Below are 15,097 nucleotides of genomic sequence, written 5' to 3' on the forward strand. Positions count from 1 at the left end.
AGACAGAGTTACAGACTCTCTCCCAGACCACAGACTCATAATACAGTCAGAGCTTTATTTAAAAAATAAGAAAAAAGAAAGTTGTGTTTTCAAAATTGGAGTTGAAGTTATTTTTACTTCCAATAGTGTTAACATGCTGCACAGGTCATGAACAAGATTTTTTTTATGGTTTCTTTTTATGTTTGCTTATCCTGTATTCTCTTCTACGTTTAGTAATGGAGAGTGCTTATAACCCCGTTTTGATGTTAAACCTTTTTCATTCAACCAGAACAAACATGTCCGTCATACAAAACCAGAGCCAACATGGTAAATAAACGTGCCATTTAACTGCAATAGCATAGACTGTATGAAGAGAACAAAAAGTGATTCATATATCAAAATGACTTTGTTCAGAAGTTTCTGTCTGTTTTGATGTCCCTGAGGTGTCTGATCCTTCAGCCTGGTCTGTGTCCCGCAAAAGCTCCAGAGACCGTCCACAGGAAGCACAAAAAGGAGTGAAGAGGCTGAAGCTAACACCACAAAACGGGCAAAACATTTTCCAGCTATTTTTAGTGCAGCGAGCACCTTCAGGGTAATAACGAAGCGCAATGAGGAGTTACTTTCTCGACGTTTGTTGACATCCCGCGTTTAGCTGCTGCTTATTCTTCTGCCGCTAATTTAAAGGCACTTTACTGCCACCTGCTGGGCTGGAGTGTGGACCATGACGGTTTTAAGGTCTGGATATTTTCTTAAGAAAATCCCCGTGACATTTAAAAATCTGAACATCATTATCTCACCCATACTCTTTTGTAAAATCTCTTCAAACATTAACTGAACACTACTTCTCTGAAAAGCCCTCGCTTAGCTGACTACAAATCACTTTTCCGTACTACAAATATGGAGTAAGCCTAATCGTTGAGTCACTTCCGGTATTTCAGACAATCCCTTTCTGTCAAGAGCCACTTGTTAATTTGTTGCAGACTTGTTAAAATGTTTTCGGAAATGTTATTTTGTTGTTGATGTTTTAAATGTGATTTGCACTTCCCAGCCACCGTAGTATTTTTCCCTGGTTTTACTACCACACTGGGGCACATGTTCACCCTCACATGGAAGAAGTAATCTGATTGGCATGGTGGTATGTAGCATGTAGTTTGAAGCAGGGATTTCGTAGTGCCCCATGTGTAGCGCTGGAACCCAGTCAGGATGTGTTTCATCCATTTCATAGGCTGGTTTGCTGCAATAATGAAAAACAATTAGCAACTCTATAAATAGAACATTTATCTACAAAATCACTCATTAGGATGTTTGTTCTAATTTGCTATGACCTCAGAGCGCATTGAAAATAAAACTAATAGGCTATAAAGAGTAATATGAACTTATTTGGATCTTACCTGAATGAAAATGTCTGTAGCACCAATAGATATCTGGGGATGGTAGCGAACTGGATATCAGCTCGTCTCACAGCTGCTATCCAGGCTAGACGCCTTCTTTTGGTAACACCCGATACATGAGCTCCTTCGTGATGCTTCCAGGTGGGGAAAGAGTAAAAAGAGAGCCCGTTTTCCAGCTTATTCCCTTCCCGATCGTCCGATCTAACAACTGACAACACAGCAAGGACGAACCATTACTGATGCTTGCACTCCTCTAGCCATTTGTTTGGCCTGCTAAAATGGCGCCTCGGTGGTCACGCCCTCTCCAAAGCCCTGGGAGACAGTTGGTGTGGTAAGCCCCGCCCTCTATTCAAAGATGGTCGTTCACAGTGGACATAGGCTGTGTCCCAATCCAGCGACCGCACGCTTCATAGTACGGGCGAGTATTGGTCAAACTGGGCAGAAAGTCTACAAACACATAACATCCTTATAGAATATGATGTAACACTATAGATCAACTTAGCTCAGAATATATAAAGCATATAAACAGTTACAGCAATATGATGCAACACACACAGCAGCTACTGATCCAAAATACTCAAAGCTTCATAGAACTGAAACCAACATTTATTTTAGCTCCATTCTGCTGCTGATACACACTTTAGGTTTCTGAACATTAAACTTGTTGCTGCCTTTCATAGTGTGTAACTTGAAGGCCCTGAGTACTCTGAGTACTTTCTCCTACACTGAAAACACTGGGATGATCACATTATGTGAACATTACCTAATAAGACTGATTCAGCACAGACAGTTATGTTAAACTTTCCTAGCAGTCCTTCACAAACAGGGAACAGTCTGTCTATTCTCTCCATCTGTCAGCTGCTGCTGGCTCTTCCTCCTCCTCTTCCTCACACACTGCTGAGTTTGTCCTGGTGGATCATCAGGGGTGCAAAGCCTCACAGATGATGTGCAGCAGTGGGTCCCTCAGTCTGTCCTCACTCTGGACACTTGCAGTCGTCACACATGGAAATCAAATGTGTGATAAGCTGCAGGATTCAAACACAAGTGTAACTTATAAACACATGTTCATACTTTTATTCCACAATCAGAGAGAAAGAAACAGAGAGAGAGTGCAGGACAGACAGACAGGTGACAGTCTCAGGTGTACACACTGCTACACAACAGCACCAGAGAAGCAGGATTTAGTGTTTGTGTTATTACGAGTGTAAACAAGAAGAGTTCCAGATGGTGCAGTGGACACATGTGTGACTGCTGTGATTAAAGCATCTTTCTTTCAGCTTAACGAGTGAACCGTCAGCTCGTTCAAACACACGTTAAAGTGCGTTTGGCTCGACACCACCGAACAGAGGCAGCAATATAACACAGCTAACATTAACAGTGCAGTGGATCCTGCTTGTGCCGTGATGTTCAGGACTGCAAACCGAGCAGCATCACTGACTTTCAGCTTGTTGTGTTTGTGGATATATGACTGACTTTAATTATCCATGAAATCATCACAATCTCTGTAAGATTAAGGTCGACTATTGAACGGCTTTAAAACCAAGTTAGTACAAACGTCACTAATGTCACATAACTTTGCCGACATGTGACCAACAGTAATGTTTTAATGTTCTTCATTATTAAACATTTGTACATAAATAAGTGACACAATATTCAGTACTTACTTTTGAAAGTTTACTCTTCGGCCGCTCCGCTTCAGGCATCCATCGTTTTTTTCCGAACAAATTATCCACACCCACCACCGCGCTATGAATTGTGGGATATATGGGACCACGAAGTCTACACCGGACCACACTTCAAATTTGGGGACATGAACGGTACATTTGTTGACTGCATTTGGAGTACACTTTGAATTGGGACACCCTTCGTGCGTCGCTGTGACATAATCGGTCTCCAAATGCGTGCGGTCACTGGATTGGGACACAGCCATAGATGCTTCTTTCACTCCTCGTTCAAACCGTCTGTCTTCCAGTTCAACATGTGGACACTGGCGTCCTCAAAGACTGACCTTTGACCTTTAGATGCAGATGAACAGCTGAGTCCTGTTGAGGTGGCTGTTTGGTGTCTCCAGTGTACAGCTCTGAGCTGTCCTTGCTGCACAGCTACACTACGTTTTTTAGTTTGTGTCTGCATGTGTGGCTGGGTCTGAAGGACACTGGGACGTCGTGGTGGCGAAGACTCCTGAGTCTGCCTTCCACAGGGTGGAGGTACTGCTCTGTGTGTGGGAGCTTCAATGTTAATGTTTCCATTCTCCTCAGTGTGCACAGAACACTCCAGAAAACCACGATCCTTCCACTGAGCTGATGTGTTGGCTGGTAAATGGATGAATAGACTGATACGTTGATGGGTGGATGAATGGTTGAATCGATGGATCCTCTGTGGAGGTCGTCAAGAGCACCAGATTCCTTGGTGTCCAGCTGGTGGAGAACCTCTCCTGGTTAACACCAGCTCCATAACTAAGAAGGCCCAGCAGTGTCTCTACTTCCAGTGGAAGCTGAGGAAAGCCCATCTCCCTCCATCCATTCTCACCACCATCTACAGAGGGACTATCGAGAGCATCCTGAGCAGCTGCATCACTGTCTGGATGGTAACGGCACCGTATCGGATCACAATGCTCTACAACTGTTAGTGAGAGCAGCTGAGAGGCTGGAGCCTCTCTTCCCTCCATCAGACACCTGTCACACCTGCTGCATCTGCGGAAAGAGGTACTGGAGCATCCGGGCTCTCACTGCCAGACTGAGGAACAGGTTCTTCCCCCAGAACGTCAGACTCCTGAAAACACACACACACACACACACACACACACACACACACACACACACACACACACACACACACACACCTTATTACATCAAGTTACCTTTTGCACAACCCACTGTCATTGTTGCACTTTTCTTTTGCACTGTTTTTTGTTTTGTTTGTTGCAGTTTTTGCACACTTTGCACGTTATGTAGTCCTGTGTTGATTGTGTGTCACATGGAGCATCGTGGTCGTGGAACGAATCAATAGACTGATACGTTGATGGGTGGATGAACAGGTAACTGGATGGAGCCGCCCTCTCGCTCCGTGTACCCGCCTCCACAGCGCCACTCATCGGCCTGCATAAACTTTTTTCCCGCTGTTGTTACTTCCTGTTTAGTCCGGAGCGGAGCCTCGACTGTCCCCCGGGTCTCCGCCGGTGTCCTCTGCCTCTTTGTGTCCGTGTGTGGCCGCTCGGTCTCGGACTCACAGCTCACCTCCAGCCTCCGTCGACCCTCCGGGAGGACGCGGGTTCGGTGTCCGGGACTGCGGGTAGGAGCCGGGCTGAGCTCTCCCGGGGAGCCGGTGTCCGCCTGGTTCTTCCGCCGTGCGGTCCCGATGGATTTTACTTAAATGTGTCCCCGTGAAGCCGCAACAGTGCGCCGTGCTAATGCGCTGATTAGCCGGCTCTGCTAACCAGGTCAGTTCAACGCGCTGACCTTAAAGTGCTGTTTTCACTCACTTCGAGCTAAAGCTGCTAACTTCCAGCGCTGCTAGCCGCCACTGTAACTCCTCCGAGTCCCTAAAACTGCGCTTTAAACTGGGCTTTGAGAGTCTCCCGGGTGTCGGAGCTCTTTCGGGTCTCTGACTTAATTGGACTTGTTGTTTATATGAAGTTTAACTCCGGTTTAACAAGTAGGGCTGTTAAACACTGCCTGTCAGTGTTTGCTAAGTTTGATTAAATGTTGTTTAAATGGACTAAGAGCCAAAGTTTACTCGTGAAACAGTTCCTTAAATCTAAGAGAAGCAGGCAGAAGGTCAGCCCACGCTCAGCGAAGCCTTTATTCGGCTTTATTTTCAGTCTTCAGCGGACTGACTATTAAATTCAATGTTGTGTGATTGAGGTTTTGAATGGGGTGGGCCGGGGCTGACCAGTAAAGCTGGGTTTAGATGTGGATTAAAAGTTTTCATTTGGCCCTAAACTGTTTATAAAATGTTAAAATGATTTAAAAATACAAACTTCAGGGTTTATCGAGGATCCAGGGACACACAGGATGAGTTTTCACCGGGGGCTTAATGTCCTGTTAGGCGTAAAATTAGACGTTTCTTTAACGAGGTTTTGAATGGAGTTTTGACGCTAAGCCTCTTGTTGTGTTAAAGTTACTTATTTGGGCTAAACTGGGCTACGCATCGAGTCCTGAGTTAAACTGGGTTAGTACCTGAGTTGTGTACTGGGTTCACTGGTGGGTGTCAGTTTACTGTGGTTAGGATTAGACTCTGGATTGGATCATGTGCTTTTTAATTGGACTAAAACTGTGAGTTAAAGGTAGTTTTGGGGAAACTGTGTTAAACTGGGGTGCTGTTGGCATCGGTACTGGGTGTTGAGCGTTGAGGCGGGCCTGGTGGGTTTCTGCTCTGTGTTCCCGACCCTCACAGGTGTGTTCTTGTTCGTGTCTCATGCAGTTGGTTCCGGTCTAAGCAGGTTTGGTCCCAGCTTTAGCTCACCATGGCAGAGCTCCACCAGGCGCCCACCTCGCTGTGCTGCTGCCGTAAATCCCTGCCGGACTCCGGGGGCCGGTGCTCCGGGGACTTGGCCCGGCCCTCTGCGGGCCTGGGTCTGGAATCCCAACGCTGCCCCCTGGTGGATGTGGCGTCCGCATCGAACTTCAGGAGCTTCCAGCTGTGTCACTTCCACCTGGACCTGCGGCTGAACTTTGCAGTGAAGGAGATGAGCGGCTGGCTGGTTCTGGACCTGGTTCCGGTGCAGCCGGGGGTCTGCTCCCTGATCCTGGACTCCCACCCTTCTTTATTGATCCACTCCATAGACTGTAAGGTGCCGGGGGCCGGGCAGCAGGAGCCCGTGTCCCTCACGTACCGCGTGGACCCGTTCACCGACTACGGCTCGTCGCTCAGCATCAGCCTGCCAACCGCGGCAGTGAAACCAGGCCGGGCGGTCCAGATCACGGTCCGCTACACCACCACGGACGGGCCGGCGGTAAGGAGACGACACGGCGTCTGTACAGCGTGAGCATGCTGAAGGTGACCACAGCGTGACCCGTGTGTGTGTGTGTGTGTCTGCAGATCTGGTGGCTGGACTCGGAGCTCACCTGCGGTCAGGTTCGTCCTCTGGTCTTCACTCAGGGTCACTCAGTGTGTAACCGCTCCTTCTTCCCCTGCTTCGACACGCCAGCCGTCAAGAGCACGTACACCGCCACGGTCCGGGTGAGTCACACGGAGCCCAGGTAACATCAAAGCGGTGACAGAAGGCGTTTCCTTAAACACCTGCACTCACGCCGTTTCTGCTCGTCCTCCTCGGCAGGTCCCGGATGGCGTGACGGTCCTCATGAGTGCGTCTCGGAGTTCGTACTCCAAACAGGACCGCGTCTTCCAGTTCTCCATGGAGTTTCCTGTACCCTCCTACCTGGTGGCGCTGGTGGCCGGCGAGCTGCAGCACGTAGACGTCGGGCCGAGGTCGCTCCGCGTAAAATAACGTTTTCATTATTTATCAAAATGAGTCCAAATATTGTTTCGATGTGTTTGTTTGACGAGTGAGTTTGAAACATGATACAGTAAAAATGATTTTAGGCAAACAAACAGATCATTTTTCATATTCCTGATGTTAAATCGGGGGGGGGGGCACTCCAGGCCTCGGTGTCCTGCAGGGGTCACCCTGGGTCACACCTGAGTCACACGACGAGCTCATCACCAGGCGTCTGGGAACGTTTTCATTTAGTCGTTTAAATCAGCTGATTCGTCTAAAACCTGCAGCACTCGGAGGCTCGAGTTATTCAAGTAATGTAAAGCAGTGAAAATCAGTATGAAAGATAAACGTGAGCTAAAGGTCAAAGATGATCAAAAAAAAATATTTACATCTGTGCAGAAACACATTTTGACCTTCGGCCAATCTTCTTTCAGGAGTCGTCTGTGGGCGGAGCCTTGCCTGTTGTCCTGCGCGGTGAAGAAGCTAGGGGGCAGCGTGGAGCGCTGGCTGGGCGTCGCCGAGGACCTGTTTGGACCTTACCTGTGGGGCAGGTGAGCCTCTAAGTTTCTGACCAAACTTTCTTTAAAACATCCTCGGCGATGCTGACACGGCTCGTCCTCAGGTGCGACATCGTCTTCCTCCCTCCCTCCTTCCCCATCGTCGCCATGGAGAACCCCTGCCTCACGTTCATCATCGCCTCCATCCTGGAGAGCAGCGAGTTCCTGCTGATTGACGTCATCCACGAGATCGCCCACGGCTGGTTCGGCAACGCCGTCACCAACGCCACCTGGGAGGAGATGTGGCTGAGCGAAGGCCTGGCGACGTACGCCCAGCGAAGGATCACCACGGAGGCCTACGGTAACGCTGCGTTCACCGTTTCAGAATTTACGTTTTTGTTGGCGAGATTTTAAAACATTTTCAGTTTTACGTGTTTGAACCTGAAGTCACGAACAGCTGATTATTGATTTTTAAAGTAAACACGACTTCAGCCTCAGTCCACATACTTTTGGTCACCTCGGGTTACCTGTCGCCCTCAGGTGAGCCGTTCACCTGCCTGGAGACTGTTGTGCGATTGGACGCCCTCCACAGACAGCTGCGTCTCCTTGGAGACAGCAACCCCGTGAGCAGGCTGCAGGTCAAGTTTGAGTCAGGTGACCCCCACCCACACACACACACACAGATGGAGGTGTGGTGGCCACTCGCACAGGTGAGATGACATCACTGTGACCTGTTCCAGGTGTGAACCCCAGCACGCTGATGAACCTGTTCACCTACGAGAAAGGTTTCTGCTTCGTGTCGTATCTGTCGGAGATCAGCGGAGACGTGAGACGCTTCGACTGTTTCCTCAGGGTCAGCACACACACACACACACACACACACACACACACACACACACACACACACAGTGACACAGACACACACACAGTCACACACACACAGTCACACACACACACAGTCACACACACAGTGACACAGTCACACGCACACAGTCACACGCACACAGTCACACACACACACAGTGACACAGACACACACACAGTGACACAGACACAGTCACACACACACACAGTGACACAGACACAGTCACACACACACACAGTGACACAGACACAGTGACACACACACAGTCACACACACACACAGTGACACAGACACAGTCACACACACACAGTCACACACACACACAGTGACACACGCACAGTCACACACAGTCACACACACACAGTGACACAGACACACACACAGTCACACACACACAGTCACACACACACAGTGACACACACAGTGACACAGACACACACACACACACACACACACAGTGACACACACACAGTCACACAGTGACACAGTGACACACACACAGTCACACACACACAGTGACACAGACACACACAGTGACACACACACACAGTGACACAGACACACACACAGTCACACACACAGTGACACACACACACAGTGACACAGACACACACACAGTCACACACACAGTGACACACACACACAGTGACACAGACACACACACAGTGACACACACAGTGACACACACACACACAGTCACACACACAGTCACACACACACACAGTGACACACACAGTGACACAGACACACACACAGTCACACACACAGTGACACACACACACAGTCACACACACAGTGACACACACACACAGTGACACAGACACACACACAGTCACACACACAGTGACACACACACACAGTGACACAGACACACACACAGTCACACACACAGTGACACAGACACACACACAGTCACACACACAGTCACACACACACACAGTGACACACACAGTGACACAGACACACACACAGTCACACACACAGTGACACACACACACAGTCACACACACAGTGACACAGACACACACACAGTCACACACAGTCACACACACACAGTCACACACACACACACACACACACAGTCACACACACACAGTCACACACACACAGTCACACACAGTCACACACAGTCACACACACAGTGACACACACACACAGTGACACACACACACAGTGACACAGACACACACACAGTCACACACACAGTGACACAGACACACACACAGTGACACAGACACACACACACACACAGTGACACAGACACACACACAGTCACACACACACAGTCACAGACACACACACACAGTCACACAGTCACACACACACACACACACAGTCACAGACACACACACAGTCACACACACACAGTGACACAGACACACACACAGTCACACACACACAGTGACACAGTCACAGACACACACACACAGTGACACAGACACACACACAGTCACACACACACAGTGACACAGACACACACACAGTCACACACACACAGTCACACACACACAGTGACACAGACACACACACACACAGTCACACACACAGTGACACAGACACACACACAGTCACACACACACAGTGACACAGTCACACACACAGACACACACACACAGTCACACACACACAGTCACACACACAGACACACACACACAGTCACACACACACACAGTGACACAGACACAGTGACACAGTCACACACACAGACACACACACACAGTCACACACACACACAGTCACACACACAGTCACACACACACACAGTCACACACACAGTCACACACACAGTGACACAGTCACACACACACACAGTCACACACACACACAGTGACACAGTCACACACACACACAGTGACACAGTCACACACACACACAGTCACACACACAGTCACACACACACAGTCACACACACACACAGTCACACACACAGTCACACACACACAGTCACACACACAGACACACACACAGTCACACACACACAGTCACACAGTCACACACACACAGTCACACAGTCACACGCACACACACACAGTCACACGCACAGTGACACAGTCACACACGCACAGTGACACAGTCACACACGCACAGTGACACAGTCACACACGCACAGTCACACAGTCACACACACACAGTGACACAGTCACACACACACACACAGACACACAGTCACACAGTCACACAGTCACACACACACAGTCACACACACACAGTCACACAGTCACACACACACAGTCACACAGTCACACACACACACACACAGACACACAGTCACACACACACAGTCACACACACACACAGACACACAGTCACACACACACAGTCACACACACACACAGTCACACAGTCACACACACACACACAGTCACACACACACAGTCACACAGTCACACACACACAGTCACACACACACAGTCACACAGTCACACACACACAGTGACACAGTCACACACACACACACACAGACACACAGTCACACACAGACACAGTCACACACACACAGTCACACACACACAGTCACACAGTCACACACACACACAGTCACACAGTCACACAGTCACACACACAGACACACACACACACACACACAGACACACACACACACACAGACACACAGTCACACACACACAGTCACACAGTCACACACACACACAGTCACACAGTCACACACACACACACAGTCACACACACACAGTCACACAGTCACACACACACACACAGTCACACACACACAGTCACACAGTCACACAGTCACACAGTCACACACACACAGTCACACAGTCACACAGACACACACACACACACACAGACACACACACACACACACACAGTCACACACACACAGTCACACAGTCACACACACACACAGTCACACACACACACACAGTCACACACACACAGTGACACAGACACACACACAGTCACACAGTCACACACACACACACAGACACACACACAGTCACACAGTCACACACACACAGACACACAGTCACACACACACAGTCACAGTCACACACACACACAGTCACACAGTCACACACACACACACAGTCACACACACACAGTCACACACACAGTGACACAGACACACACACAGTCACACAGTCACACACACACACACACAGTCACACAGTCACACACACACACACAGTCACACACACACAGTCACACAGTCACACACACACACACACACAGTCACACAGTCACACACACACAGTCACACAGTCACACACACACACTCACACACAGTCACACAGTCACACACGCACAGTGACACAGTCACACACACACACAGTCACACACGCACAGTGACACAGTCACACACACACAGTGACACAGTCACACACACACACAGTCACACGCACAGTCACACAGTCACACACACACAGTCACACAGTCACACACACACAGTCACACAGTCACACACACACACACACACACACAGACACACAGTCACACAGTCACACAGACACAGACACACACACAGTCACACAGACACAGACACACACACACAGTCACACACACACAGTCACACACACACACACACACAGTCACACAGTCACACACACACAGTCACACAGTCACACACACACACTCACACACAGACACACAGTCACACAGTCACACACAGACACAGACACACACACAGTCACACAGTCACACACACACAGTCACACAGTCACACACACACAGTCACACAGTCACACACACACAGACACACAGTCACACACACACAGTCACACAGTCACACACACACAGTCACACAGTCACACACACACACAGTCACACACACACACACAGTCACACAGTCACACACACACACACACACAGTCACACACACACACACAGTCACACACACACACACACAGTCACACTCACACAGTCACACACACACAGTCACACAGTCACACACACAGTCACACTCACACAGTCACACTCACACAGTCACACACACAGACACACACACAGTCACACTCACACAGTCACACACACACACACACACACACACACACACACACACACACACTGGAGTCATACATGTGTCACGTGTGTTCGAGCAGTGACAGTTTGTTTGTGGACAGCAGCTGAGTCGCTTTCACAGTCACAGCGTCCACATACTTCTGCTCCACGTTTCCATAGATTTACATTTCATCAGGATGTTTTACATGCTGCTCAGAGTCATGTGACCAGCGTTTGCATCGTGTGTGTGTCACAGGATTACATCTCAGAGTTTAAGTTTAAGAGCGTGGTGGCTCAGGACCTCATAGACTACTTCCTGTCTTACTTCCCGGAGCTGAAGGATGCCGCCGTCGCTAAGAGAGAAGGTCAGGAGACACTTTCAGCTCACCTCATCAGCAGCCTCCTAGTCTTCTCTGTGACATCACTTCCTGTGTGTATGCTCGTCCTCAGGTCTAGAGTTTGAGCGTTGGCTGAGCGGCTGCGGCCCGCCTCTCTACGAGCCAGACCTGTCAGCGGGCGGCGCTCTTATCGGGCCCGTCCAGGATCTGTGCGACCTGTGGAGGAACGCTGACCCCCCTGACCTAGAGGCGCTCGCGACCTTTGACCTCTCGACCTGGAGCACCTTTCAGATCGTCCTTTTCCTGGACCGCATGCTGGACCACTCGCCGCTGCTGCACAGTAAGTTGCCGTAGAAACACTGCAACACATCATTCAGAGCCTGCAATAATCTGCTCGAGTGCAAAGTACTCGAGTATTTGTACTCCGCAGCATGAAACATACGAGTACTGATGAAAGGGGTCATGTGACATCCTGTTTGCTGCAAATGGTTGGTGACGAGGACGTGGGCCGTTTCTCAGTACTCACGTCTGTACTGACGTCCTCACTAGTCTGGACTCCGTAAGTTCACACGGGAGTTCGGACTTCCCGAGAACGCAGCGCGATCGTTCTGCTATTGGAACGGCAGTGTACGTGATGACATCACAGCTCCACCCCCTCTTAATTTAACTGTTACACATGATGCAGCAGATTTACTTCAGGAAAAAGATATTTCAAAAAGTATCTTCAGCACTTTGACGGATCATCAGTTTCATACAGTGAAGCACGATCACTACATGACACGTGTCTCCCAATCAACATAGCGTTAGTAAACACTCAGGGCAGACAGCTGGTTTGGAACAAATAATCAGATCATTGTTGGAGCAGCGTTCAGGATCTCCACGCATCAGCACGCCGTTTCTGCTCCCGGTGAAACTGCTTCCTCCTGAATTTAAATATTTTGATGTTAGATTTGTTACTTTGACGGGAACAGTACTGCGACTGATGCCGGAGCACAAGTACAGATGTTGAGAAACTGCCTTGATGTTCCTCACCGCGCAGAACACAGGAAGTGATGTGACAGGTGTCCACTGAAGGTTCAGTGATGAATGATGATGTCACTGCGCAGGTGTGATGGCGAGCCTGTCGGACTCGTACTCGTCGCTGTTCGACGGGCTGAACGCCGAGGTGCAGATCCGCTGGCTGCAGATGGTGGTGAGGAACAGCTTCTACCCCGACCTGCCGCGAGTGCGAGCCTTCCTGCACAAACACGTAAGTTCCGCCCACCTGCCTGTTGCGACGTTGAGCCGATCAGAACAGACATAGTTTTAAGGGGGTCGCTCAGCTACTCTGTCACATGTTTGCCCCTCCCTCTCCGCAGACGTCCAGGATGTACACAGTGCCGCTGTATGAGGACCTGGTTGCTGGGGTGATGAAGTGTGTTGCCGTGGAGATCTTCTACCAGACACAGCGGCGGCTGCACCCGAACCTCAGACGCACGCTGCAGCAAATCCTGTTCCAGACCAGCTCGACCAATCAGAATGGCTCCGCTCTGCCTCCCTCCTCCGGCTCCACCCCCCCGCAGGAGCCAACCGCTGCCGTGGCGACTGCCTCCCCTGGCGGAGCCACCGGGACAACTGCCACCATTGCTCTGCGTGATGTCAACGTCTCGGCGTGATGCCCGGACTACAGGAAGTAGAAACAATCAACAGGAAGCCTCACTCCAGATGTTTTAAAAGGGTTGATGTGGGTCAAAGGTCACTGCTTGAAAGCTTGACCTGTGTCTGGCGCTCCCGAGGAGGGCCCTGGTTGGACCCTAGAGTGTTTTTATGCGACTGACGACAGAGCAGAGGTCAGGTCGTTCTTCTCAGCTTCTGGCAGAAACGCGCCACCAGAGCGGCGTCGTGTAATTAGGTTGCGTTCGTGCTAACTCGCTCAGCGACTAGGCTGTGTGGGCGGAGTTCGACCGGGCAGGGACGGAGACGCCATGCTTGCTGATGATTCAGTGAGAAAAACATTTCAGCCTTACGCTCGTTCTCTGCCCGTGCGCTCACTGCTGGTTGGTTTCGCCGTGAGTGCCTTTGCCTTGTTGAAGTCTCTGCCCCCATCACTGTGTGGGCGGAGCCTCTGTGACAGTGTTTAAACTCTACCTCCGCTTGTGTGGACTCACCTGAAGGACCTCAGAACACCAGCAGATCACCTTAACGCTGCCTTCGTGCAGCTGGGAACACGCGGCCTTCTGTCTGTCCTGGCTCTGAAACGTCCCACCGACACTGAACGCCTCCTCGCTCTCTGAATGTTGAAGATAACCTCATGTTTACCTGACCTCTGACTAAACGAGCCCACGGACCGGTCCGATGGGCGAGCTCGTGTTGCCTGTTTGTTTTTACTGTTTTATGGACGTTTGTTTTTATGAACTGCTGACCCTTTAATAAACACCGATATCCAATCAGAATCCATGGAGAAAATTCAGAACCGAATGAATGCATCTTTTATTTATATTCATGAATTAGCGTGTCAATAACTGAAACTGTTTCCTGTTTGATCACGTGTTTGATTTACAATAAAATGATTGTCTCTATGGGTGCTTTCACTCTCAGATCAGGCCGGAAAAGTCGGACGTGTTAGGCGTTAGCTTGAAGGGGCATAAGTG

General features: G+C 49.7%; 1 protein-coding gene and 1 long non-coding RNA gene across 2 annotated transcripts; one reads left to right on the forward strand and one right to left on the reverse strand.

Annotated features, from left to right (window-relative positions):
• Positions 1-771: 771 nt before the first annotated feature.
• LOC309687563 lies at positions 772-4,079 on the reverse strand. Its single transcript, XR_014270813.1, has 3 exons — positions 3,035-4,079; positions 1,371-2,395; positions 772-1,213 (listed from the first exon to the last, which is right to left on the reverse strand). It is a non-coding gene; the product is annotated as an uncharacterized lncRNA (long non-coding RNA).
• Positions 4,080-4,472: 393 nt separating this feature from the next.
• On the forward strand, positions 4,473-15,025 carry rnpepl1 (arginyl aminopeptidase like 1). Its single transcript, XM_082502619.1, has 12 exons — positions 4,473-4,809; positions 5,793-6,324; positions 6,411-6,551; positions 6,649-6,800; positions 7,245-7,361; positions 7,433-7,668; positions 7,848-7,961; positions 8,048-8,160; positions 12,386-12,494; positions 12,580-12,807; positions 13,574-13,716; positions 13,826-15,025. Exons 2-12 carry the CDS (start codon positions 5,836-5,838, stop codon positions 14,120-14,122), a joined length of 2,139 nt encoding a protein of 712 aa, XP_082358745.1. The 5' UTR covers positions 4,473-4,809; positions 5,793-5,835; the 3' UTR covers positions 14,123-15,025.
• Positions 15,026-15,097: the final 72 nt, after the last annotated feature.

The sequence above is a fragment of the Aulonocara stuartgranti genome (genome assembly GCF_965226115.1).
Source record: "Aulonocara stuartgranti genome assembly, chromosome: 14".
Classification (NCBI taxonomy): domain Eukaryota; kingdom Metazoa; phylum Chordata; class Actinopteri; order Cichliformes; family Cichlidae; genus Aulonocara; species Aulonocara stuartgranti.